Source organism: Crotalus tigris, unplaced genomic scaffold (assembly GCF_016545835.1).
Source record: "Crotalus tigris isolate CLP2741 ecotype Arizona unplaced genomic scaffold, ASM1654583v1 scf7180000017685.4511686, whole genome shotgun sequence".
In the NCBI taxonomy this organism is placed as follows: domain Eukaryota; kingdom Metazoa; phylum Chordata; class Lepidosauria; order Squamata; family Viperidae; genus Crotalus; species Crotalus tigris.
The window spans coordinates 3,520,907-3,546,027 of record NW_024096565.1 but is presented as its reverse complement, the minus strand read 5'-3'; the positions used below and the strand labels follow the sequence as shown (position 1 = coordinate 3,546,027).

At 40.9% G+C, this 25,121-nt stretch overlaps 1 protein-coding gene across 2 annotated transcripts in view; it reads right to left on the bottom strand.

Annotated features, from left to right (window-relative positions):
* The window catches only part of TMTC4 (transmembrane O-mannosyltransferase targeting cadherins 4), a 51,736-nt gene extending 31,735 nt beyond the window's left edge, over window positions 1–20,001 (bottom strand). Inside the window, exons 1-4 of one of the 2 annotated variants that reach the window (XM_039337753.1) lie at window positions 19,909–20,001; window positions 16,765–16,980; window positions 1,683–1,798; window positions 311–527 (exon numbers count right to left, since the gene is read on the bottom strand). In XM_039337753.1, coding sequence (XP_039193687.1) covers window positions 311–527; window positions 1,683–1,798; window positions 16,765–16,926 — 495 coding nt within the window. In that variant the 5' untranslated portion in view covers window positions 16,927–16,980; window positions 19,909–20,001. The remainder of the gene's footprint in view (window positions 1–310; window positions 528–1,682; window positions 1,799–16,764; window positions 16,981–19,908) is intronic. The other variant, XM_039337754.1, reaches the window with a different exon arrangement.
* Between the last annotated feature and the right edge of the window lie 5,120 nt (window positions 20,002–25,121).

Below are 25,121 nucleotides of genomic sequence, written 5' to 3'. Positions count from 1 at the left end.
TATCATCAATCTTCCCAATTATGGGTACACCATGCAATCGTTATGCCAATCAAGATACATTTTAAAAATAAATAATTATATAAATTATCGGCATCTTTTGAAACCAAAATCTCTCTGAGGGATTATAGTATACTAGAGAAGGACATACAAGCAAAGACATACAAGCAACATAAAATTAGGTATGTTGTAGACAGACATACAAATGGAGGAGTGCATATAAGAAAGGTAATTTGCATGAATACAAAAGATTAGATGATGGAACCCTGACGTTTCTGAGCACTTCTTAACACCTGAGTCATTAGGTACTTACACATTCAGTGTGCACAGGATGTACGGCAAACAGCAAAGCTGCTAGGAGGGAGGATTTGGGGACAAAGTTGAGCCTTCTTCCTTTATTGGTATAGTGCAGCCCACCCAATAATATTGAGAAGACATCAACAATTAAGACAGAAATAATACAATGGAGTATTATATTGATGATATGAAAGCCAAATGGGTGGAAGCCTCCAGCTAAAAGGTAATTAATCCTATGCAAGGGAAGACAAAAAGAAAACAATGAAGTTAAAAATTGGAATAAATGAAATTAGAATATGTTAAAATAATCCAAAAGTGTGCTTTAGGTGCACAGAGATGGCAGTACCTGTGTAACTTAGTATAGAGAGGAGATATTGAAGGAAGATGACAATCAGGGATGCAAAAAGCAGGCATCTTATCACTTGGCCTATCAACTAGCATCCCAGATTGTGAAGCATCAGAGAGTAGGAAACAGGTTCTTCTCAACCCAGAAATAGAAGATCCTTTTTAGAATTTTTGTTCCTTTCTTCTTTTTTACATGTTTTCCCCTTTTCTTTTCTTCTCCCCCAACCAGTGATTCAACCTGAGTTCCAGAACAGTTTCTGAACCACTGTTAGTACCAGGGCAACATTAAAATTCTAGCAATCAAGAAGAATGGTTTTGAAGCCAACTGAGTACATAAATGGTACACCATGTGTCCTGCATGCCAAAGCTCTCAAGTTTAATCCTTGGCAACTCCAACTAGGAGTGGAAACCTTGTTCCCATCCAATATATAGCAATATGGGACTTTGAATGAAATGCTACTATAGTTATAGTTATTTATAAAAAAATAAGTAACCTTTCCTTGTTAAGTGCTTATATTGGGACTTATCCTACTACCACCAGTCCATGGGTTTACAAAGGAAGGCTGGAGATTACTCACTTCTTCCCCAAGAGGTTCTGAATATGTGGATGTGACAGCAACTATACTATAGCAGACCATATATTCCAGTGAGAACTATAACACAATGGAGCCTTCCAGCCAAAAGAACAAGGCAAGCACCAATGAAACTACATGTTGTGTTAAAATGTTGCTAATACGGGTGTGGAAGCAAGCACAGTATACTTTCGGGGTTCTTAGGAATCTAGAAATGAGGCCCAAATTTTACTTATGAGATGTTTCTGACTGTCTGTAACAAGAGAAGTTGTTCTATACTAGAATGGTCATGGCTGAGGAACGCAAAATTGTTGTCACAGATTATGTATCCGGATGGGAAAATCAATCTATATTTACAACACTAAACGACTTCTTATTTCACTAAATAGACAGCATCTCAATGAATTTTATCCCCATTAATGACCCTCCTCCAAAAAGAAAGCAAACTTAAGGTAGCCTGAAATGTCTCACCTGAAAGTCAATACAGTAAGCGGTCGGTAAGATTTGTGGCTTGTATTGCTACTGAGTTTACTCCCCCAAAAATCATGATGCCATAGATCACCAAGTGGGGTATCAGCCCTTAGATCCTGAAAGAATAATGGTTATGAGATCATCATGTCAGAATCTGAGCTCTGAAGTAAATCAAAAGAATTGTTCAACTGGGATTGTGCCCAGTAATGTACCAATATATAACCCTTTAGAAGGTTCAATCACAACTTTTGGGTTGGAACAACAAACTATGAAACTTATTCAATGACAAAAAAAAGATTCTGCCAAGTGAGGAATTTCATTCTTATTTCAATGTATGTAAAACTTTTGGATAAGGTGGGATAAAACACATTAGCATATAATTGACAGGGAAATAAACAATGTGAAATAACTTTGTCAATTCCACACCACCAGGCAAGGAAGGCAAGAGCATTCCAACTTAAGAGAGCTGTACCTACCGATGCAGTAGATCTGAGTTTTGATGAAAACTCTTCCCAGCAAGATAGCAGATTGATTCCTATTATTTTTGACTCCTAGAGACCAATCAATCAATCAATCAGAATAGAGCTGAAAGGGACCTTGGAGGTCTTCTAGTCCAACCTCCATCTCAAGCAGGGAGACCCTATACCATTTCAGATAAGTGGCTGTCCAGTCTTTTCTTAAAAAGATAGGCAAGAAAATCGTTAGTGAGCACCTGTCCAGCCTAGATGAGTTCAAATCGCCAGGACCAGACGGATTACACCCCAGAGTTCTCAAGGAACTGGCAGATGTGATATCGGAGCCACTGAACTATATTTTTCAAAGATCCTGGAACACAGGGGAACTACCAGAGGACTGGAAAAGAGCTGATGTAGTTCCCATCCTCAAAAAAGGAAAAAAGAGCCTGACTGGAAAAAACGAAGCTGATGTAGTTGACCCATCCTACAAAAGCAAACAAGAAAAAAAATGTGGGGTAGAAGACCACCCAGATGGATCCGTAGGGCTGACCGGAATACTCAGCGAGTGGTCCTCAATGGAACTGCCTATGGAGGGAAGTGTGTAGTGGGGTGCCCCAGGGCTCTTTCTGGGCCCAGTACTCCCTACATTTCATCTATTTGGATAAGGATAGATGGGGAAACTCTCACCAAGCAGAAGGAATAGCTGGCACAATTCACTACAGAAAACACTACACTTAACACTAACACAAAATGAATTCAATGGTGAAAAAAGCAAGGTTCTACATTTAGGCAAGAAAAACCAAATGCACAAGTACAGCATAGGTGGCACCATGCTCAATAGTAGTAACTGTGAGAGGGACCTCGGAGTCCTAGTAGACAATCACTTAAATATGAGCCAGCAGTGTGCTGCAGCTGCCAAAAAGGCCAACACAGTGCTAGGCTGCATTAACAGAGGGATAGAATCAAGATCACGTGAAGTATTAATACCACTCTTCAATGCCTTGGTAAGGCCACACTTGGAATACTGCATCCAGTTTTGGTCACCACGATGTAAAAAAGATGTTGAGACTCTAGAAAGAGTACAGAGAAGAGCAACAAAGATGATTAGGGGACTGGAGGCTAAAACATATAAGGAACGGTTGCTAGAATTGGGTATGTCTAGTTTAACGAAGAGAAGGACAAGGGGGGACATGATAGCAGTATTCCAATATCTCAGGGGCTGCCATAAAGAAGAGGGAATTAAGCTATTTTCCAAAGCACCTGAAGGCAGGACAAGAAGCAACGGGTGGAAACTCATCAAGGAGAGAAGCAACCTAGAACTAAGGAGAAACTTCCTGACAGTGAGAACAATTAATCAGTGGAACAGCTTGCCTCCAGAAGCAGTAAATGCTCCAACACTGGAAGTTTTTAAGAAGAGACTGGACAGCCATTTGTCCGAAATGGTGTAGGGTTTCCTGCCCGAGCAGGGAGTTGGACTAGATGACCTCCAAGGTCCCTTCCAACTTTACTACTATTACTATTACCTCCAGTGATGAAGCACCTACAACTTCTGAAGATAAGCTGTTCCACTGGTTAATTGTCCTCACTGTTAGGAAGTTTCTCCTTAATTCCAAGTTGCTTCTCTCTTTGATTAGTTTCCATCCATTGTTTATTGTCTTGCCTTCTGGTGCTTTGGAAAATAATTTGACCTCTCTTCTTTGTGGCGGCTGCTCAAATAGTGGAATACTGCTATCATGTCACCACTTAGTCCTTCTTTTCTCTAGACTAGCCATACCCACTTCCTGCAACCGTTCTTCATATATTTTGTCTCTAGGCTCTTAATCATCTTAGTTGCTCTTCTTTGTACTTTTTCCAATAAAAGATGACAGCAAATACTTTATTTTAAATTATTAGTAAATAACAATTGCTTATTCTTATTTTTTAATCTTGCATCTCTGATTCTAGCTGGGAAAATGTAGCTGGAGCCACAAAATTACGCCAGGAAAGAAAGGACGTATTCTCTCTTTGAGGGAGATGGGCAGTTCAGAAATGTGAAAAATAAATTAAAAAAACAAACAAACTATCTACCACCAATTCCTGCCCGTTACAGTTTTGAAATAAATTTGTATAATCAAGCCTTCCCATAGAATTGCCATTCTAAGTACGTGTACAGTAGTTCTAAGTTCATGGTAGTCCTCATTTAACCGGCATAGTTTGCACTGGAATCTCGTTCACTGAGTGAAGCAGTCGAGTGAAATTCATCCCTCGGCATGTGAAAGGGAACACCTTTGGCAGGGTGCAGGAACGGAGCTCAGATCTCCACCCCAGTGAAGGAGTTCGGCTTCCCTTGATGAGCAGCTCTTTCAGCCAGTACCCAGACACAAAAGGGAATTCTCTTGGCAAGCAGCCACAGTTTACAATCTTCCTTCCTCCTGGCTTTCCCATTCACTTTCTGGGGAAACTGGCAGAGAAGGTTGCAAATGAGTGGGGAGCTGGCTTAACATCTTCTAACATCCAGTAAACTTGATATTGATTGATAATGCAAAATGCAGTTTCATTTCACTATTGTCTCACATCCTGGACATAAACTGTTTCAACTTCTTCCCTCAAGATGACATTATAGAGCATTGCACGCCAAAAAAAACAAACACAAACACAATTCCCCCCCCCCATGATATCACTTTGCTAAACAACTAATTCCCACAACACTGTCTTATGCCCTGGGATGTCAAACCACCTAGTAGGGCTGCATTACTATTACTGTTATCCTTCTCATCTTTCCTATTATCTATTTCCTTAGCTTCTTATGCCTATAACTTTGTTGTTTTTATCTCATGGTTTATGTTGATTTTTTTTATTTAGTATCCTATGACTATCACTGAGTGTTGTATCTTATGATTTATTATTGTATTTTATAATTATAATCATGATTTATTACTTGTTACTTGTATGTACACTGAGAGCTTATGCACGGGAGACAAATTCCTTGTGTATCCAATCACACTTGGCCAATAAATTATTCTATTCTATTCTATTCTATTCTATTCTATTCTATTCTATTCTATTCTATTCTATTCTATTCTATTCTATTCTATTCTATTCTATTCTACTCTACTCTACGCTACTCTATTCTTTCTTGGTTGGATGTAATTGATGTCTATTGTCTCAGTCCTTGTTATCTGCAAATCCTGAAAGAGAGTTCAAGAATTTTACAGATGGCAACTACCTGTAGTTATCAACTACTGTACCAGTTGAATTCCCTGCTGAGATGTTTTCTTAATTTTCACATAACTTGTTAAACTATTGTTGTTTTGAAAATGTGTATACCATGCTGATGAATAACATTAAGAGAACAAAGGAGAAAAAAATTATTAGGCATGATAATGTTTCTGTTATTGCCAAGGCGAGGTTATATATTCACCCACAAATAAATACACACACACACACACACACACACACACACGAAAGAAAGAGGGGCTGACAGTGTGTTTCATTCTTTTAGGAATGCATTTTTACACATTGTTTTATATCTAGGTATGTGAACCTCAAGTATCTCTCTGCATTTGGAGTTCTTCCATCCATTTGGTTGTCCTGGGTAACTGTACAAGAGATCCAGGGATACTTTGTACAAGAGATAAGGGAAACTTTGGTTACCTAAAGCCTGAAAGTTATAAATATCAAATGTTAAATTGGAATATGAATGGGAAACTAAAAATTGGGAAAAAAATCAATAACAGGATATTGATTGTTTATAAAGATTGAATGTGAAAGTAATTGAGATATGTATAAGCTAAAAAATTATTGATAAATGTAATAATGATGTTTTTACTTAATTGATATAATAAGGACTGTATTAGATTAAATATGAGATAGTAGATATTAAGGGAAAAAGAAAGGAAATATTTGATGTTGTAACCTGAGATTTGTACTAAAGATTTTATATGTTATTGAACTATTGATTAACCCAGCCACCACGTTGCTTTTTAAATACTTAAATGTAAAACTGGAAAATTAATAAAATATTATTTTTTTAAAAAAGAGATCCAGGCAAGAACTAAGACTATGTATTGCAGGGGTGTCAAACTGCCGGCCCATGGGCCAGGCATGTCATCCGGAAGCCGCGTCCACCCCATTGCCGGCAGTGGCAAAATCGGCCCGATACGTTGCGAGATGTCACGTGACGTCGCGCGTTTGACACCCCTGAAGTATTGCCTTCAGAAGCAAGTTCCGTTTTAGGAAACAAGAACTCAGATCAGAGACAGGCAAGGTAGCATTCTCCAGGTGTTTGGGACTTCAACTCCTGTTAATTTCATCTTTTATGGCCAATAGCAATAAACTGTAAGAGTTGGACTTTGAAACATCTGCAGGGCATCTGATTGTTTACAACTGATACATATATTCATTTGGTTATTAATCTCACTGAATGGCCTTCCAGTGTGGTTCATGTTACTACCAATACCTTGTTAAGTCTTAGACAGCTATACATAGTTAAACTAATCATTTTCCATACTGGCTGGAAAATTCTGGGAAGTGAAATCTACAAGTCTTAAAGTTGCATGGTTGGACATCCTTGCTGTAGTCATTGATCCCAAAAAGTTTGAGAAGATCCAAGCATTCATCTACTACTACTGGGGTGCTATGAAACCAACAAGAAGGAACATTACTGAGCAGCCGAGATGATATGTGAAAAAGGTAAGGATTCATTATGGCCAACATATTGCCTTTTTGATACACCCCTTTGCTTTCCAACAGATACCCCACAGCAGGAAGGCCAAGAATTATGTTAGATTTCATTTAATAATAATTTCTATGAAATAAAATCTTTGTGACTATTCCCTATATATTTAATTATTTTCTTCTTCTGTACTGTTAAAAATGATAATTACCTGCCATCTTTTGAAGACATTCTGAGTTTACAAGTTATGCCTGTAATATTTATAATTAGCAATTGGGAGAAAGATGAAATAAACCGATTTGTTGGGATCCATGTGCTATATTTGAAAGCCTTAAAAAGTCTTAATAATTGGACGCTTGATCCTAGCCATATTTATTCAGAAGCAAATCATAATTTAATCAGTGCATTTCATTGAGAAGTGAAGCACACAGAGCTGTAATTTCTAGGATTTCTCTCCCATATTAAATACTTCAGAGATAGCAGGAACATATTAATATATTTGTTCTGCGTTAATAGAAACTTTAGCAAAAAGCAGCAGGCAGTCTCATTACATCCATAAAGCAGAATGCAAACAATAAGAAATTATTCATGCATGCTCCCCTAAGTATTACAATACCCAGGAATAATTTATTCTACAGTTTATAACCATGGGCTTTTTTCTTCATCTTAATATGAAAATAAGACAAAGCAAACCAAAAGCTCAGAAAACAGACTGAAATGAAATTCTGGCATCAGTGGAGTTTGCACTGAACCTCCTGTTACTTTAAATAAGGAAAGGATTTTATTTGGACAAATAAGACAATGATCACGTCTGTAAAAATGCCTGTCTTGGTTAAAAAATATATATATAAGTGGAGGTCAATCAGCAAACACTCTGTCATTAGATTTCAGTTTTAGTTAATGAGTGTCTACATCATATTCAATCTTTCTGAGAGTTGATTTGACAGGAAGCTAACTAACAGTCTTATAATGCTTTAGAGATTAAAAATATCCATTGGCATATCCACTTTCAAGATCCAAAGTTCACTTCAACACATGGATTCTTTACAGTGTTTCTTAAGCTTGACAACTTTAAGATGTGTGGACTTCAACTCCCAGAATTCCCCAGCCAACTATGCTTCTTTTCAGTATGTATGTCAGATCAGCCATCAAACTGCTTCAGCCCTATTTTGCTTAGCTTTGATTGCAGTCTGTCATAAAATGTGGGGAGAATGGGAAGATATCAAGGGGGGAATGATAGGAACCAGAGGTGCCATCCAGAGACAACAATGGCGAGATCCAAAGACCTAAGCCTGGGAATGGAATGCGAAACATCCATCCAAAGAAATGCCAAAATGTGGAACTGTTACCAAAACACCTAATTTGAACATTATTGGACACCACCAAGATGACCAAGGGGGGAGGGTCTAGGACAGTGGTTCTCAACCTTTTTAATGCCGCGACCACCAACCGGTCGTAAGTCGAGGACTACCCAACTGATCGTAAGTCGAGGACTTTCCCTGCCCGGGAGCGCCGCGCATGCATGGTGCCGCCCCCTGCGCCGGCCAAGGCGTAGCTGGCAAGCGGCAGAGACGGCGCAAGCCGACCACCGGCTGGGCCACCAGCTGGCCCAGCCCAAGGGAGGTAAGGTACCCGCCGGGCCCCACGCGCGCCAGCAACCCTCCCTGTGCCTGCTGGCTCCTACCTCCCACCCCTGGTCCTCTTTTACTTACATTTTTAGTAGTTGCTCAGCAGGGAGGGGTGGAAACTTCCAGACAGCTTGCCTTCGCTGCAGACAACTTGTAGCACCGTTTGCAGAATGGGACTTTTGGCAGGCTCAGCAGGGCAGTGACAGCCTGGACAATTCCTATTGGCTTTTGAAAGCCAATAGAATTAGACTCTATTCAAGAGAGTCTATTCTATTGGCTTTCAAAAGCCAATAGAATAAAAGGGAGTAGCATAGCTAAGGAAAAGGGGGAAAAAATGGCGGACTGCGTTGTTTGGCGACTCCCGTGAAATGGTCGTTTGACCCCAAATGGGGTCCTGACCCACAGGTTGAGAACCGCTGGTCTAGGAGAAGGGAAACTTACTGGGGTTGTGCAGGAAATCCTCAGATCTGGCTTTGCTACACTATAATTACTTGGCTTCAGTAAAAGGATACCTTTCACTACAAATGGAGTTGAGGGTCTTTCTTTCCTGAATATCAAAGCTGGGACAGGCCTGATAATGCATAAAACAGCAGTACTGTCCCTTAGATCAGGGGTGTCGAACTGCCGGCTCACGGGCCGGATGCATCATAGCAAAACTGCACCCACCCCATTGCCGGCAATGGCAAAAAAGTCATGATACATCGCAGCATGTCACATGATGTTGCGAGTTTGACATCCCTGCCTTAGATGGACACTAGGTGCTGGTAGCAAGAGTTTACTATAGAGCACAGAATTTCAGACATGGGTGTTTTGCAATGTTTGGCAATAGGTGAGAAGAGAATTTGTCAATGGGGGGGTAGAGGAGACTTAAAAATATGGCATTCTATAGCACATGGAACTATCCGCACCATTCTTCTATAAAAAAGCACAGAGCACAATCCTGAGGTACGCAATACAAACAGTTCCCAACTTACAATAGTTCATTTAGGGACCATTCAAAGTTACAATACTGGAAAAAATGACTTATGACATTTTTCACACTTACGACCACAGCAGCATCCCCATGGTCACATGATTGAAATTTGGGCACTTGGCAACTGGTTTATATTTATGATGGTTGCACTGTCTCGGGGTCATGTGATCACATTTTGCGACCTTCAGAGAAGCAATTCAATGGGGAAGCCAAAGTCACTTAACAACTGTGTTCCCAACTTAACAACTGCAGTGATTCACTTAGCTGTGGCAAAAAAGTTCGTAAAATGGAGCAAAACTCACTTAACAAATGTCTCACTTAGCAACACAAATTTTGAGCTCAATTGTGCTTGTAAGTCAAGGGCTACTTTTACTTTTTTGTTTGCTGGCTGAGAGAAATGTGCCACACACTTAGACACAGACTGTGTTCTTGATATATTTGTTGAATCTTGGAAATGATCTAGGGGAGACAATAATGGAACCTGCACAAGTAATGAAGAACAATTGATTAGTTAGGTGTTCTTTCTCTTGCAACTCTTCGTCTAATGCATATACTTTTTTAAGTATTTTAAAGATAAGGTTTAACAGGCTAAAGTGAAATCGTTAGTAAATAAAACCATTTGACATCAGCCAACAATTTCAGAATATTCATAATAGAATTTCATTTTCAGTTGTTCCCCTCTGTCTAGCATGTATGATGCCAAACCTCATATTATAGGGCTTAGACTGGTTGCTGGAATTTCTCAAACAACCTACAAAGTTGTCACTTTGTCAAAGCTTGTGCATCCCAAAGCATGTAAGAATACCAATTTTTATTGTGCCAATAAAAATGACATCAATCTTGCAGCTGATTTACTGCAGCAAAGCTTTATCCAATCTAACAACCAAAGAGTTGGTGTCAAGGGGTCAGGTCTTATGGATTTTCTGTCAGGAGTCCTATCCATAGAATTTGGAAGAAGATTGTGCTCAGCTAATTGACCACAGAATTATAAATCTGATCTGACAATGTCATCTTATACCACATGCATCATTCCAGACCAGCATGGCTCTCTTTCCCTGGCAGTGTGTCTTAAAACTTTTACTCTGTTACAGGAGGCTTCTGATGCCAGGTATCTGAGTGGAGCCAAGTCTGCTGAAATAACTATTCCTAGTGCCTGTCATGTTCTTCAGTGTATTCTTATTTTAAACATTATCATTCCTGTACTCTAGACATTTGATGCCAACCAGTTTCTTACTAAAACCTTGAATGGCCTCCAATGTGATCAAATATTGGCCTTTCCAGAGTATTAAGGGTAGGAAGAAGGGCCAATGGTACAAGATGTCCTCTTCCCTCTTCATACATACATACCCTGTTTGTATAGTGTTACTCTGTTTGAGATACCCTCAAACAGAGTAACACTATTTCTAGCCATTGTAATACTGTAATTAATAACTCAAGCATTGTTTGTTGCTGGAGCATCAGAAAAATGTATTGGTGGAAACCTGAGTTGTAGTCCAATTCATTTTACGATGGCAGGTGGTGGAATGCCTCACTGATTAGGGCCCCTTTACCTAAAAAAAGGACTTCTTTTATATCTTTACTACATTCTTCTTATAAATATAGCAAAAAAAATCCAAGTAGTTTTGTCTGACACATCTGGGCAAATTCTTCCACTGATTTGAGTACTAGCGATGCTCTAGACATCTCTTCTCCTGTCAATTCCTTTGTAAACCAGAGGGAGTGGTGGGATCTCCGAGAAGAGAGAGGTTGCATGGGTGTGATCTCATCCAAGGTCTCAGCTGTTCCCTTATTCAAGTGACAACCAAGTCTTCAGATGGATCATGTAGCAGACCAATAGGAACAGCCCCCATCTCCCTCTAAAGGTCATCCAGGTTCATCAGTTTCAGGAAAAACCAATCTAATGGGTACAGCCTTCCTGAAGTGGATGGTGGCACTAGAGAATTCCATGGAACTCAGGGGGTGATCTGACTATAACAAGGGAGACACTAAGTATTTGCCCATTTCATATCATATAGCCACTGCTCTGATAGGAACACCTGATCCAAGTATGACCACCATCCCATGTCAGGCTCTGAATGATCTAGGATAGGCCCACGGTCATCATGTTGACCATGAACTCCAGAGCCAGCTCAGACCTCACTCACCAAGAGAAGGCAGATTGAAGTCCTCCAGAACTATAAGTCTGAAGAAAAAAACCTGTCAGCTCAGAAATGGAATCAAGGAGTTCAGGTAGGGAAGTTGCAGTGCAGGAGGGAGGCTGGTACAACACTCCAAACTAATCCCTACAGCCCAACCTGGTGCAAGGGTGTGAAGGAGTTACTGGATGACAATCACCACATCTACACCCCTGGCCCAGAGTCTCAGTTGATGCCACATCCCAAACCTTACTGGGCATATTTCTGGAAAAGCTAACCTTCCCATTCCTGGACCGAGTCAGGTCTCCGTAATACATACCAGGTCTGCCTTCTCATCAATAATTAAATCGCTGATGAAGGAAGCCTTATTACAGACCGACCTGGCACTCAGTAGCAGTGGGCAGGGCCACTGAAATGTCTATGACAATTCGCCACAGCCAACTTGCCACAACCAACTTACCATGGCCAACTCATCACAGCCAATTTGCCATGGCCAACTCATTGTGTGGCAACTTGCCACGGCTAACTCACCAAGGAACAATTCACTGCACGACAAGAGTTACACTAATATCAAAGAAATGGTGGCATAGATCATTAAAGAAAGGGTGAAAAGGAGGGACAGAATGAAATGTGAATGGAATGGCAAAAATTAAAATATTGTTTAATTTATTTTAAATAATTAAATTGAATTGTTAAATTGTCCCGCAGTGAGTTGGCCATGGTGAGTTGGTTGTGGAAGTTGGTTGTGGTGAGTTGACTGCTGTGAGTTGGCTGCCAAAAGTTGTCCCATTCTGCTGAAGGTCTACTACAGACAGTGTATCAGAATAGAGTTCAAGATGGGGACTGCAAAACTAGTATAAGACAATGGTTCCACATTCTCCAAGAGTGGCTTGCTACCTGTCTCCCACCAGCCCTCCCCATGCACATCACTACCAGGATCCCCAAAATCAAGTCCACCAAGACCAGGGACCAGGAACCTCCCATTTTCCTCACCAGACATCCTTGGGAGGGGAACTGGGTACCTGAAGGTACTATAATTTCACTAGTAATCAGCACCATCAAGGTACCCAGCCCCCATTTCCCTACACACTATCTCACATTCATACACATTACCACATATTCATACAGATCAACACTCCCAGAAGGAGGAATTGGCCTATTCACAATAGGACTCCACAAACACGTACAGCTTCCTACCTCTTTCTTTCTAAGGCAGTGTTTCTCAACCTTGACAACTTTACGATGTGTGGACTTCAACTCCCAGAATTCTCCAGCTAGCTTTGCTAGCTGGAGAATTTTGGGAGTTGAAGTCCACACATCGTAAAGTTGCCACGGTTGAGAAACACTGTTTAAGGGCTACTCACAGGGTAGGCAAGTTGACCTCTGGGGGAAAGGGGGCCCATAGAAGCTTGCTTATTATGGCCCTCACCTGACCAGCTACCACTCAAATCCCCAAGCCACAATGGCCAACAAAAGCACAGATATACAGGAAGGAACCAAGCAATAGGGAAGGACTCCATCAGCACAGCCTCAATGGAAGCCCCAGCAGTAGCAAAAAAAGTGTCCAACAGCAGCACCCACCAAAAGCTGCTCCCCCAAAAGCATCCAGCAGCAGCCCACTCCAAAAGCTGGAGTCCAATTAAAAAGAACTGCTGCCAGGTCTAGAATGCAACACCAAACATGGTTTGCAAAATGTGCCTGTAAAAACACTATAAAGTGGGAGTGCAATGAAGCAGTAAGCACGGCCATCCTCCAGAATGCACTGCTCTAGTCCAATCCAATCTGCTTCCAACCTGCAGTATGAACAGTCCACTTCCTCCAAGAAAGTACTTTAATAAAACAATCAATGCACAAGCATCTACAAACACTCATGAGGACAGGCCAATTGCTCTTTCTTGCCGCCATCTTAAACTGAAAACTGGTCACATCTGGGTCCTGACTACGAAGTTCAATACATTTTAAAATTATTTTGAATAGGTCTGGGTTCTGCTACGCCAAAACCCCCCACTACTTCCATCTGCAACAACAGCTGGCTACCAGTTCAGCCACATGTGGCTTCAGCTTTCCTGGAATTTGTGGCGCCTTGCTTCCTTGAGACGTGAGGTGATAGAAATGCTTAGAGTGACGATGGAAATTGGCATACGGATAACTGTGGAGCAGGAGATCTGACAACCATATCACCTTGGCATTCAATCTCAGCTGACAATTTTCATATTGATCAGAACACTTAGAACATATGCTTTAGAAGCAGTTGTGTGAATCTGACTTAACAAAAAACAAACAAGTCACAGGAGGCCAAGAATCCTGGGAACGCATTCGTCTAAAACTGTGCTCTTATTATAGGGAGTCTATCATGAAAAAAAAAATCCTGTTTTCCTTTCAGCTTGACTTAGCACACATTCATTAGACAAATTATGTGCATATGATTCTGTTGGATCAGAATCTCCACACTTGATTTTCAACAGCAGTCTTTGCGTTGCAGGCTGCAACATTTGGCAAAAGACACATTGTTCTAATTAACACATGTTCAGAGAGAGGCACTCTGCCTCAAATGCTTTATTTGATCAAATGTTTGCCTTTCTACACGCAGAAAAGATAAATCATTGCTCCATGTTTTAAAACAAGACAAAACAGAGAGATGTTTATTTGAGCTAGAAAGCCTCTGGAAGACTGTTTGAACTCCATGAAATTCAGTGACAGCTTGCATTACAATGCCGAGATTGCCCTGCGGGGATAAACATTGGCTGCTGTAAAAAAAAAAAAGAACTAATTGCTGGTGGAGAAATCAAGATGGCTGAGACAACTTTCAGAGTCCAAGAAGGCGAGGTGCTGTTTCTGGGCTCCTCAAGGAAAGGAAACTATAGAGGTGGTCCTTGTTTAATGATCACGAACAAATTCAATGAAGAAGCCAGTAGGAAGTTGAAAGTTGTGGTCACGTGAGGTCGTCATTCAATGTCCTGTACAGTCCTTGATTAACAATGGTAACTGGGACTGTCACTAAATCGCATGGACATGTGGTGTTTTTTTATATATAACCATGCCCATTAACAACAGCTTTCCAGACCCAATTAATGGAGTTTAATCAAATATCTTTGTTACAGTCATTGACCAGGCATTAAAGGAGGACTATCTGTAGCTACATGTACCTCATCAAACCGAACAAGATTTTTTCTTAAACTCTTAAGCCCTAAAGCAGTGGTTCTCAACCTGTGGGTCGGGACCCCATTTGGGGTCGAACGACCATTTCACGGGGGTCACCAAATAAGGCTGTCCGCCATTTTTCCCCCCTTTTCTTTGGCCACGCCCCTGGCACCCGGTGATGTATAAGTGGTTGGGGGTCATCACAACATGGGGAACTGTATTATGGGGTTGCGGCATTAGAAAGGTTGAGAACCACTGCCCTAAAGTGACTTAAAAAGGATATATTGGTTAAATGAAACCAGTGGTAGCTCCAAATTTTGGAGGTGGGGGGAAATTGGTGGTCAGAGAAGGAAGTTAGAGGTGGACAAATTTCACTCAGACAGACTTCTTTTCAGAACACTTGGATGGCTGAATCAAATAATCCCTTCAAAAATATTTGGCATCACAGCCAAAGGACTCCCTCCCTGAAGGTAGTTCTACCCAAAACTAACCATGACTGTTTTTCCAATCTCCCCTTAGGGCACATTAGAGAAGAAGGCAGTTTGTTGATTTACACTTAAAACTACCTGCATATTCTAAGATGCAGACAAACAAGTTATTTCTGGACAAGTGGCTAACCAGTCTCTTCTTAAAAATCTCCAATGATGGAGCACCCACAACTTCTGAAGACAAGCTGTTCCACTGGTTAATAGTTCTCACTGTTATGAAGTTTCTCCTTAATTCCAGGTTGTTTCTCTCTTTGATTAGTTTCCATCCATCGTTTCTTGTGCCATCCTCTGGTGCATTGGAAGAAAAAATGGCCTCTATGACTTTAAAATTGAAGCTCCAATGTATACAAAAAGGAGACAAGGTTTTGATCATGTGGCCATGACCATTATCTTGGCTTTTGTCTCCTACCCCAAAGCTGACCAGGGTAGCAGCTGTAAAGCAGGGAGCCCAGGAATTGACAGTAGATAACTTGCAAAAACATGTATTTCAGAATGCGCCCACCCTAAAATTAATTCCTGAAATAAATTATTTAAACCATTTCTTTTCTCATTCTTTATGAAAAGGCAATGCATACTTGTATTTTTTCTCTCTTAGCTACTTCAGGTGGTTGAAAATGCAGAAAATTAACAGATTATATTTCTCATTTATTTCTAGCTTTCAAAATTAAGTTGTGGCGGAAGATTAAGTAAAGTGTCTGAAATCATGCTCCAAGCTCAACTTTAACACTATTTGACATAGTACAAGTAGTCCTTAACTTATGACTTGAAGTTATGTTGGACTTCCCCCGCAAAAGGTACAAATGATCCAGTTTCAAAGTTCTAACGGCTGCCCTCCCTCTTAGTCATGTGACTACATTTAGAGTGCTTGGCAACTGACCCACATCTACAACCATTTGCATTGCCCCTTGGTCACATGATAGCGATTCACATTTTTGCTGAAAATATAATTTCCAGCAAAAAACAACCACTGTGAAAATAGTTCATACACTTTCACCATTATGGAATAATCACGGCTACAAAGACAGTACCACTCCTGATCTTATGTATATATTATCCTTACATCATGCACATCTTTCCATCATTTGTAAAATGATTGCAGACCTACAAATTAGGTTTCAGGTGAATGATGTAATTGATACAAATTGATACACACCAGGAAATCAGAAAAAGAAATATAACGTACATAAAACCTATTACAAAACCCGAATCTCAATGTGTTTAACAAAGTATATTTGCACCACAGTTCTTTTTCATTCGAATGACTGAATGCAAAAATAACCCTACTTTGCAGCAGCTGTGATGTTGAAAGTAGAGCACAAATATAATAATTTGTCACGTTTGTCTTCCTAAACAACGAAACAACTTCAAGTACTATTTTATAGCTGCTAACGCAATAGAAAAATACAGTTTTAACTCATTTAAGGCATTTTCTTTTGTATTTTTTTCAAATGTATACTCTAAATAAGTTATATTAAATTCAAGTGTGCTTTTTAATTAATCAGAGATGTATTCTAAATCTGTTTTCATTTGATTAATGTAACCAATTATTGGAAGCACACGTAAAACTGTAGTCCTTTTTAATTCTATTTACAACAATTCACCACTAACCTTATTGTTGATTATAGCTTCAGAGTCATCAAAGACAAAATCTCCATCATAGCTGTTCACAAAGCAGATAATGGAAAAAAATCCCACAATGGTTTTGGCCCAATATGGTGGAAGGGTCAAGAGTGGTATATCATGGTCCAGGTTAACCTCTCCCTGCGCCATTCTGCACACTTCTGGTTAAGAATGTGGAGTACCAACATTATGCTGGTTGTGAATCTAAAAGACATACAACATAAATGCATAAAGAACCAACTCAACCCAGAGCTACAAACATTCTCTTCTATCTGAAGCAAATCAACTTTAAAAATTCTTTTACATCTATTTACTAACACATACAAATATTTGGTAGTCTACTTGCTAACACACATAGATGGTACATCATTTGTGACATATTGGTAGTTGGGGAGATGGGGGCAATATGAGGAGAAAACAAAAACAAAACTCCTTTCTCTTATTATAAAAACTCTTTTTCAACTGTATATAAATATGTTGTTTAAATGGCTTTAATACTCACTAAAGTTGTAATAAACAATAGCCTGATTAAATTATTGTAAGCATTTATTTGTAAATGACTACTTGGAAAATGTCTGCATTCAATATTTAAAGATTTTGGAACCCAAACCCTATTTTCTATTAATCTAATTTTTTTATTTAGAAATGTAGATGACTACCTATCTTAAACACAGGTAGTCCTTGACTTACAACCACAAATGAGTCCAAAATACTGTTGCTAAGTGAAACATTTATTAAGTAAGAAATGCTGTGGATATAATTTACTTGAACTTCATTAAGGCATTTGATAAAGTAGATCTCAACCTACTACTTGATAAGTTAAAAAAATGTGGGTTAGACAGCATCACCACCAGATAGATTCATAGCTGGCTGACTGGCAGTACTCAGCATGTGGTCCTCAATGGAACTGCATCTACATGGAGAGAAGTGTGTAGTGGGGTGCCCCAGGACTCTCTTCTGGGCCCAGTACTCTTCAACATCTTCATCAATGATTTGGACGAGGGGATAGATAGGGAACTCATCAAATTTGTAGATGACACCAAGCTGGCAGGAATAGCCAACACTCCAAAAGATAGGCTTAAGATACAGAAGAATCATGACAGACTTGAACATTGGGCGCTATCTAACAAAATGAAATTCAATGGTGAAAAAAGTCCTAGTGGACACTCACTTAAATATGAGCCAGCAGTGAGTTGCAGCTGCTAAAAAAGCCAATACAGTGCTAGGCTGCATTAACAGAGGAATAGAATCAAGATCACGTGAAGTGTTAATACCACTTTACAATGCCTTGGTAAGGCCACACTTGGAATACTGCATCCAGTTTTGGTCACCGCGAAGTAAAAAAGATGTTGAAACTCTAGAAAGAGTGCAGAGAAGAGCAACAAAGATGATTAGGGGACTGGAGGCTAAAGCATATAAGGAACGGTTGCTGGAATTGGGTATGTCTAGTTTAATGAAGAGAAGGACGAGGGGGAACATGATAGCAGTGTTCCAATATCTCAGGGGCTGCCACAAAGAAGAGGGTGTCATTTTTAAGCAAAACATTGCAATTCCTGTGCTAAATAACAAACTTTCTTAATGATATTTTAAACTTGGGAGAGCAAAGAATGGGGAAAAAAATAAAGAAAACACCAATTAAGAATTGACCAACAGATGATACCAACCTCCCAAGCAAAGACCTTTCTGGAAATGGGAACTAAATTGATTTGTGGTGGACATTAATTTGTTGAGTCTACAATCCAGCCATGGTTACTATAGCAAAATCCCCTATATTGATTTCTATAAAAATACATAAAGTGGTATACTACGGCTAATTATCTTCTTGTTTTTGTGCTATCGTTGCCATTCCCTTCTGTTTTAAATCCAACCTTTGGGACAAAAGCAATTTAGTATTGAGAAAAGGTAATTAGGAGATTAATAACAATTTTCAGCATAGTTATAATGGAGGTTCCCAAACAGAAGAGCAGAATGCCATCTTTTTCTAGGCAAAGAACATCCTTTGGGAATTAAGTTCTGAAATTCTACAGAATGAATCCCTCCCTCAATCTCACATTTTTTACACCCATTGTAAATTTATTCAAATGAGATGTGTTATTATGCCCAAGGATATGTGTGTTTGTTCTGCATTCAGAACACGCGCGCGCACACACACACACACACACATCCTATACAGTGTCCTCAACAGAAAGACTTAGGGAATTTTATGTCACCTATGCGTGCCTATTTAGAAATATGTCCCATGCAGTTCAATGGGATGACATGAAAGCAAAGCATCCCACACAGCACACTGACCTTGTCAGGAGCTGTTTGCAAGGCACCGGCATACACGAAACTTTCTGATATGTGACCGAAAACTCATCACAAAAAAATTATTTTAAACTTCTGCACCCCCCACACCCACCCTCCAAGATGGGAAGGCGGAGGGTCTTTTCTACACATTTTGCCAGCCGGAAATTTCCATTGTGGCCGGCTATTGAGTCCGTTCCTAAGCTGGACTGACTAGGAAGATTTAACGCGGGTTTTTTCGGTCAGCGAACCGCCAGGTCCTTTAAGCCGCGGTTCCGAATTGGCGCCTTGCAAAGACGCGCCGCGGAAACCACCCATTGCTGTCCTGCAGCTAAAAAGGCCGAGGGGAGTCAGGTCGCACAAGCGAGCCAGGCTTCCTCGGATGGGAGCGCCGCGAAGTTTGCGCGGAGGCTTCTTTCCGGAGCGCGCAAGGGATGCTCCCGCCGAGTCCGACCGGGCGGCGAAGCAGGTCCCCGGGAGAGATAGCAGCAGAGATCGCGAGCGGCGGCAGCAAAGCGGCTAGGGCAGTAAAGAGGGGCGATCGAGCGGGTGGGCAGGCAGGCAGGCAGGCGGGGAAATGCATAAAAAAGTGGCGAGGAGGGCCGGACCCCTTCCTGCCCGCCACGACAGATTCCCCCGCCCCGCTTTTGCGGTGTGCCTCCGGCGCTTCCTTTTGTCCTGAGCGGTACCGTGGCGGAGGGAGCCGCGGAAGAGTCTCCCCGCCGCATGCAGCTCTCTAGGGCAGCCCGGCGGCGCCTTCCCTACGCAGGGACCCTGGATCTGCCAGCCCTTCCCTGCTCGTCCCGCGGCCCCGCCAGCCCCCGCCTCGCCCCAGACAGGCGTTACCTGCAGCTGGAAGGAGCCCGAGCGGCATCGCCCACCCGCACGGGGAACTCTGCCCTCTCCGCAGACGGAGCCGGGGATGGGCGGGGCGGGCCGGGTCGACCGAGGGAGGAGCCTCCTCCTTCGTTCCCGGAAGGCAGGCGCCTGGCGGATTGGCTCGCCCTCTTACCCGCCCCTCCAAAGGACCCGCCCCCGCTCATTGACGGGCGGAGTGACGTCTGCGGACCGGAGTAGTCAGACCGGGAAGAGGCCGGGAGTGGGGGGATGATCGAGTCGCGTGGATTTTGGGCTGGGGCTAAGGGTTATGCAACCGCGCGATCGTGGAGGATTTAGCTGGGAATGGGAAGTGCAGCGCGATCCTAAGTGGATGCATGTCCCCTGTTAGCTGGATCGAATTATTCTTCCGTAGAAAAGCCTGCTATGTTCCTGTCCAGGCGGACAGGCAGGCCTGGGGATGGGGGGGGGGGGGAGGGAGAGGCAAGATCTACTTAGCTACCGTACTACTGCAGATAGTCGTGGACTTAGGACCACAATGGAGTCCAAAATTTCTGTTACTGAGAAATTTGTTAAGTGAAATTTGCCCCCTTTTACGACTTTTCTTGCCACATTTGTTAAACTAATCGCTGCAGTTGTTAAATTAGTAACATGGTTGTTAAGTAAATGTAAGTCAGTTGTCAAGCATCCAAATGTAAATCACGTGACCATAGGGATGCTGCAACGGTCATAAGTGTGAACAATGTTCATAAGTCACTTTTTTCAGTGACATTGTAACTTCAAATGGTCACTAAGCAAACTGTTATAAGCCCCCAGCTTGATATGTTGATTCTTAGCATTTGTTATCTCAGAGTTACAGTGAAAATTCTCTTATTATCTTTGCATAAAGTCCTTGAAAGAGTATTAAGAAATTAGGGATTGAAATGAACTAGTTTTAATGGGGCTCCGACTTTGTAGTAACATATCAATGAGTCTGTGTGTGGAAAAGTATTCCTGTGTTATACAGGTAATCTTTGACTTATGACCACAATGGAGCCCAAAAGTTCCATTATTAAGCAAGACATTTAAGGGAGTTGGGACCCATTTTATGACCTTTTTTGCCACAGTTGCTAAGTGAATCACTGCAGTTAAGTGAATCGTGTGGTTGTTAAGTGAATCTGGCTTCCCCCATTGATTTTACTTACTAGAAGCCAGCTAGGAAGGTTACAAAATGGTGATCACATGACCCTGGTACAGTGCAAATGTCATAAATACATGCAAGTTGTCATGTGCCTGAATTTTGAACACATGACGATGGGGATGCTGCAACAGTCCTGTGAAAAGCAGTTATAAGTCACTTTTTCAGTGACTGCTGGCTCATATTTAAGTGATTGTCCACTCCAATATCCCTTTCACAGTTACTACTATTGAGTCAGGTATCACCTATTCTATACCTGTGCATTTTGTTTTTCTTGCCTAAATGTAGAACTCTACTTTGTTCACCATGAATTTCAATTTGTTAAACAGGGCCCAGTGTTCATGTCTGTCAATATCCTGTATCTTTAGCCTGTCTTCTGAAGTATTGGCGGTTTCTCTAGGCCAGTGGTTCTCAACCTGTAGGTCGGGACCCCATTTGGGGTCGAACGACCATTTCACGGGGGTCTCCAAACAAGGCTGTCCGCCATTTTTCCCCCCTTTTCTTTGGCCACGCCCCTGGCACCCGGTGATGTATAAGTGGTTGGGGGTCACCACAACATGGGGAACTGTATTATGGGGTCGCGGCATTAGAAAGGTTGAGAACCACTGCTCTAGGCTTTTTGCAGGCTATTTGTCTGCAAATTTGATGAGTTCCCTTTCTACCCTCTCATCTAAATTATTAATCTTGATGCTCAGCCTGGAGATGAAGGAATGCCCACCTTCCACCTATGACTTCCAGTATAGTTGTTCATTAACACTCCTGGTACCATAGCCGTGTTTGCATATTCAGATCCCTAACAGCCATACAATGTTTTTGCAAGAAGGACAATTCCAAATTAATTTTAATGTAACAAGGGGGATTTTTTCCCTCTTGTATGTGCTGTCACATCAGATGCATGCTCCTTGTTGTGTAGTTTGAGTGATTAATTGTGCTATAGCCAAAGATTTCTAATTAATTTTGCAACCCCTTCTCCAGTTTCACACTTCAGACTTAAAAGAATCTTTCCTGCATTTGCTGTTTAAAATACATATTCACTGCAACCAGTGAATATGTATTTTTATATCAATTGCTAAGAAAATATCCAAGGGCACTGGTGTTCTTGCAGTCTGTGGCCATCTTGACATCCCTCTTTTATCCACTTCATTATTTTAATGATTAAACAGAATAATAAAATCATGTATTCATTAAGCAGGAAGGAAGGTCAGTGGAGATGTCTCCTTTCTCATAATTTCCCTCTCATTTTTCATGTTCCAAATTGTCCCACAACTCTATATAAATATTAATATCAGTTATATATAGCTGCTGTCGTATTTCAAGAATCCTAACGTATATGAGTTTCTTGCAGACTTGGAAGCTTTCCAGAAAAGGGGTAAAGGTTGTGTGGAGTTTAATTCATTTTTCATCTTTCACTGGATTTTTTGCTACACTGACTGAATGCTGTGTCCCTTTCTTTTTCCTGGCTTGCCCTGGCATCTGACCATCATGCTGGTGCAATGAACTGAAGTTTTAGGAGATGGAAATGAGATAACTCAGTTACTATCACAGTGAAGTTTGGCTGCATGCTGTACTGGCCTTGTACAATGGATATTTATGGAGGAACTACCAAAATAATAAAATAATATACAGTATGTATTGTGAATATGTGTCACTCAGCACCAAACAATTTTTTTAAATAAAACCAGTGAGTTGCCTGCTTCCCCTCCTTGAGTGACATATAAAAATATGAAGATGTGAAAGATTCACATATACACTCCACTAAAACTCTTATTGTATTTACCTGTTGGTCTATTTGTACCCTCAAGTTAGCCTAAACGGTGCGTTGTAGTGCAATAGCTTTTGAATCAAGATACCTAAAACCAACTAACTTAAAAATGCATAAAATATCTGGGACCCATTACTCCCATCAAATTGAAATTTCCCCGAAGTTGAGATTGCTTTTGTTCACAAAGTTGTCGCTGTAGCAGCATCCCTGCAATCACGTGATCATTATTTCTGACATTCCCTGCCACCTTCCCCACAAGCAAAGTCAATGGGGAAGTTGGCAGAAAGTCAGAAGTCCCATTTCCACTTCGTTTTTGCCCACCCATGATCTGTTGTCTATTTAAGTGGAGATTATTAAGATATTAGTATGGTATTATTAAGATAATATGGTTATTGAAGTTTGTTTGTCAATACAATTATTTTTCTATTTGTGATATATATTCTTCTCAGGTGATCATGGAATGGTCCACACTGGGGTAAAAAAATGTGGTCAGCCTAAAACTTAATGTTCATTCTGGTCACATCACAATGCACTTTGTCTCAAAAGTGAGAGCCATTTTCCCAGCTTAGGAATCCTAGCCCTAAATGCTCCTATCACCACTGGGATCACTTTGGCTTTTACTTTCCACATCCTCTCTAGTTTCTCCTTCAGGTCCTGGTACTTCTCTAGCTTCTCATACTTCTTCTGGATGTTGCTATCACTTGGCACGCTACATCTATCGCTATTCATGTTTACTACCACAATGTCTGGTTGATTGGCCAGTACCTATTGTGTTTTAGGATCTGAAAGTCTTATAGGATCTTAGCCCTATTATTCTGCATGTCCTTCAGTGGACTCTCCCATCTGGACTTGGGAGGGACTCTAGACCATATACTGCACAGAAGTTCTCGTACACAGTGCCATACACTGTGTCCTTCAGTGTATGCTTTTCCTCCCATATCTTACACCCTGTCACAATGTGTTGGACCATCTCTGAGGCCTCTCTGTATAGTTTGCACCTAGTGTGGCTGACCCATGCTTCTCTGGACCTGGTGCTAGTGCCTTTTCTTGTGCTGCTATGATCAGAACCTTGGTGCTGTTTATCCAGCACTTTCCAGCTTCATATATGAAGTAGGCAGATGAAGGATTAAGGGATCTTTGTCTAAGGTCCCCTGCTGGTAAGGCATATGCCAGGTGGGATTTGAATACTGGTCTCCCATGTCAATAACCATTATTTTGACCAGCCATCTCAGTTATAAATTAGAAACAGAGATGGAGATGGAAGTGGAAATGGAGATGGAGTTGAAGACAGACAGATAGACATGCACTCTTTGCAGACATCTCTCCATAAAAGATTTTGCTGAGATGAGTGGGAACTATTCTACAAGAGAATATTATGGGAAAATATTGAATTTTAGCAGCCTCTTCAGTTGTTACTTAATATTTGATGATCCTTGGTTAATTCAGATAAATTCTGCAGAGAAATTGTACATACTAGATTTTGTAAATTATATTTTGTATATAATGTTAGCTCACACTACTAATAAAGTAGCATAAGTATCTTAGTGTCCAAAATAAAATCCCTCTCACCTTCCAGCAGGCTTTCTTTGCTACCTGCTAAGAACTACTCAGAGATGTGATAACTTTGACCCTGGAGGTGGAACTTAGCCATGAACAGTAGTGGAATTCTGTAGTGTTTGTGTTCCCTCTTGAATTGAATCTACCCTCCTGATAGAACAGGGGGCAAGAATATTTAATAAGCATATTCTTATTAAAAAATAATAGTAAGCCAGGTAGCAATCATGTCAGGCCTTCAGAATAGAGCTGTTGCTGCACAATATGATGGAAAAAATCTCACAAAGTACTAGAAACGAAAGTTTTGAATTTAAAGGTGTGAATTGCATCATAAGATCTCCTGGAATACTTTGCAGCATACAAGTCATATATATACCTTAACACCCTTTTACTAACATCTCTCAAGGTCTTTTCCTTAATTTAGAACATTGCTGCTAATCTGTGGCCTGGTTCTCATATTTAGAGATAAGGAGTACAACAACTGCTAAAACAAGCTACACCTGGGATTAAAAAACAACCAAAATACCTGCAGCTCCAGCTACATATAATATCACTGGAACCATTTCACTTCATTGTTCCATCCAGCTCAGCCTTTTCTGCCATCCACCAAAGTACAAATAATAGCTATAACAGGCTGCTCACCTCTTTTTTTCACCTTCTAATATTTGCTCTATGTTTTTCTTCTATTTTAGATAAACCCAGGAAACTAAAGAAAAGCGTACAACACTT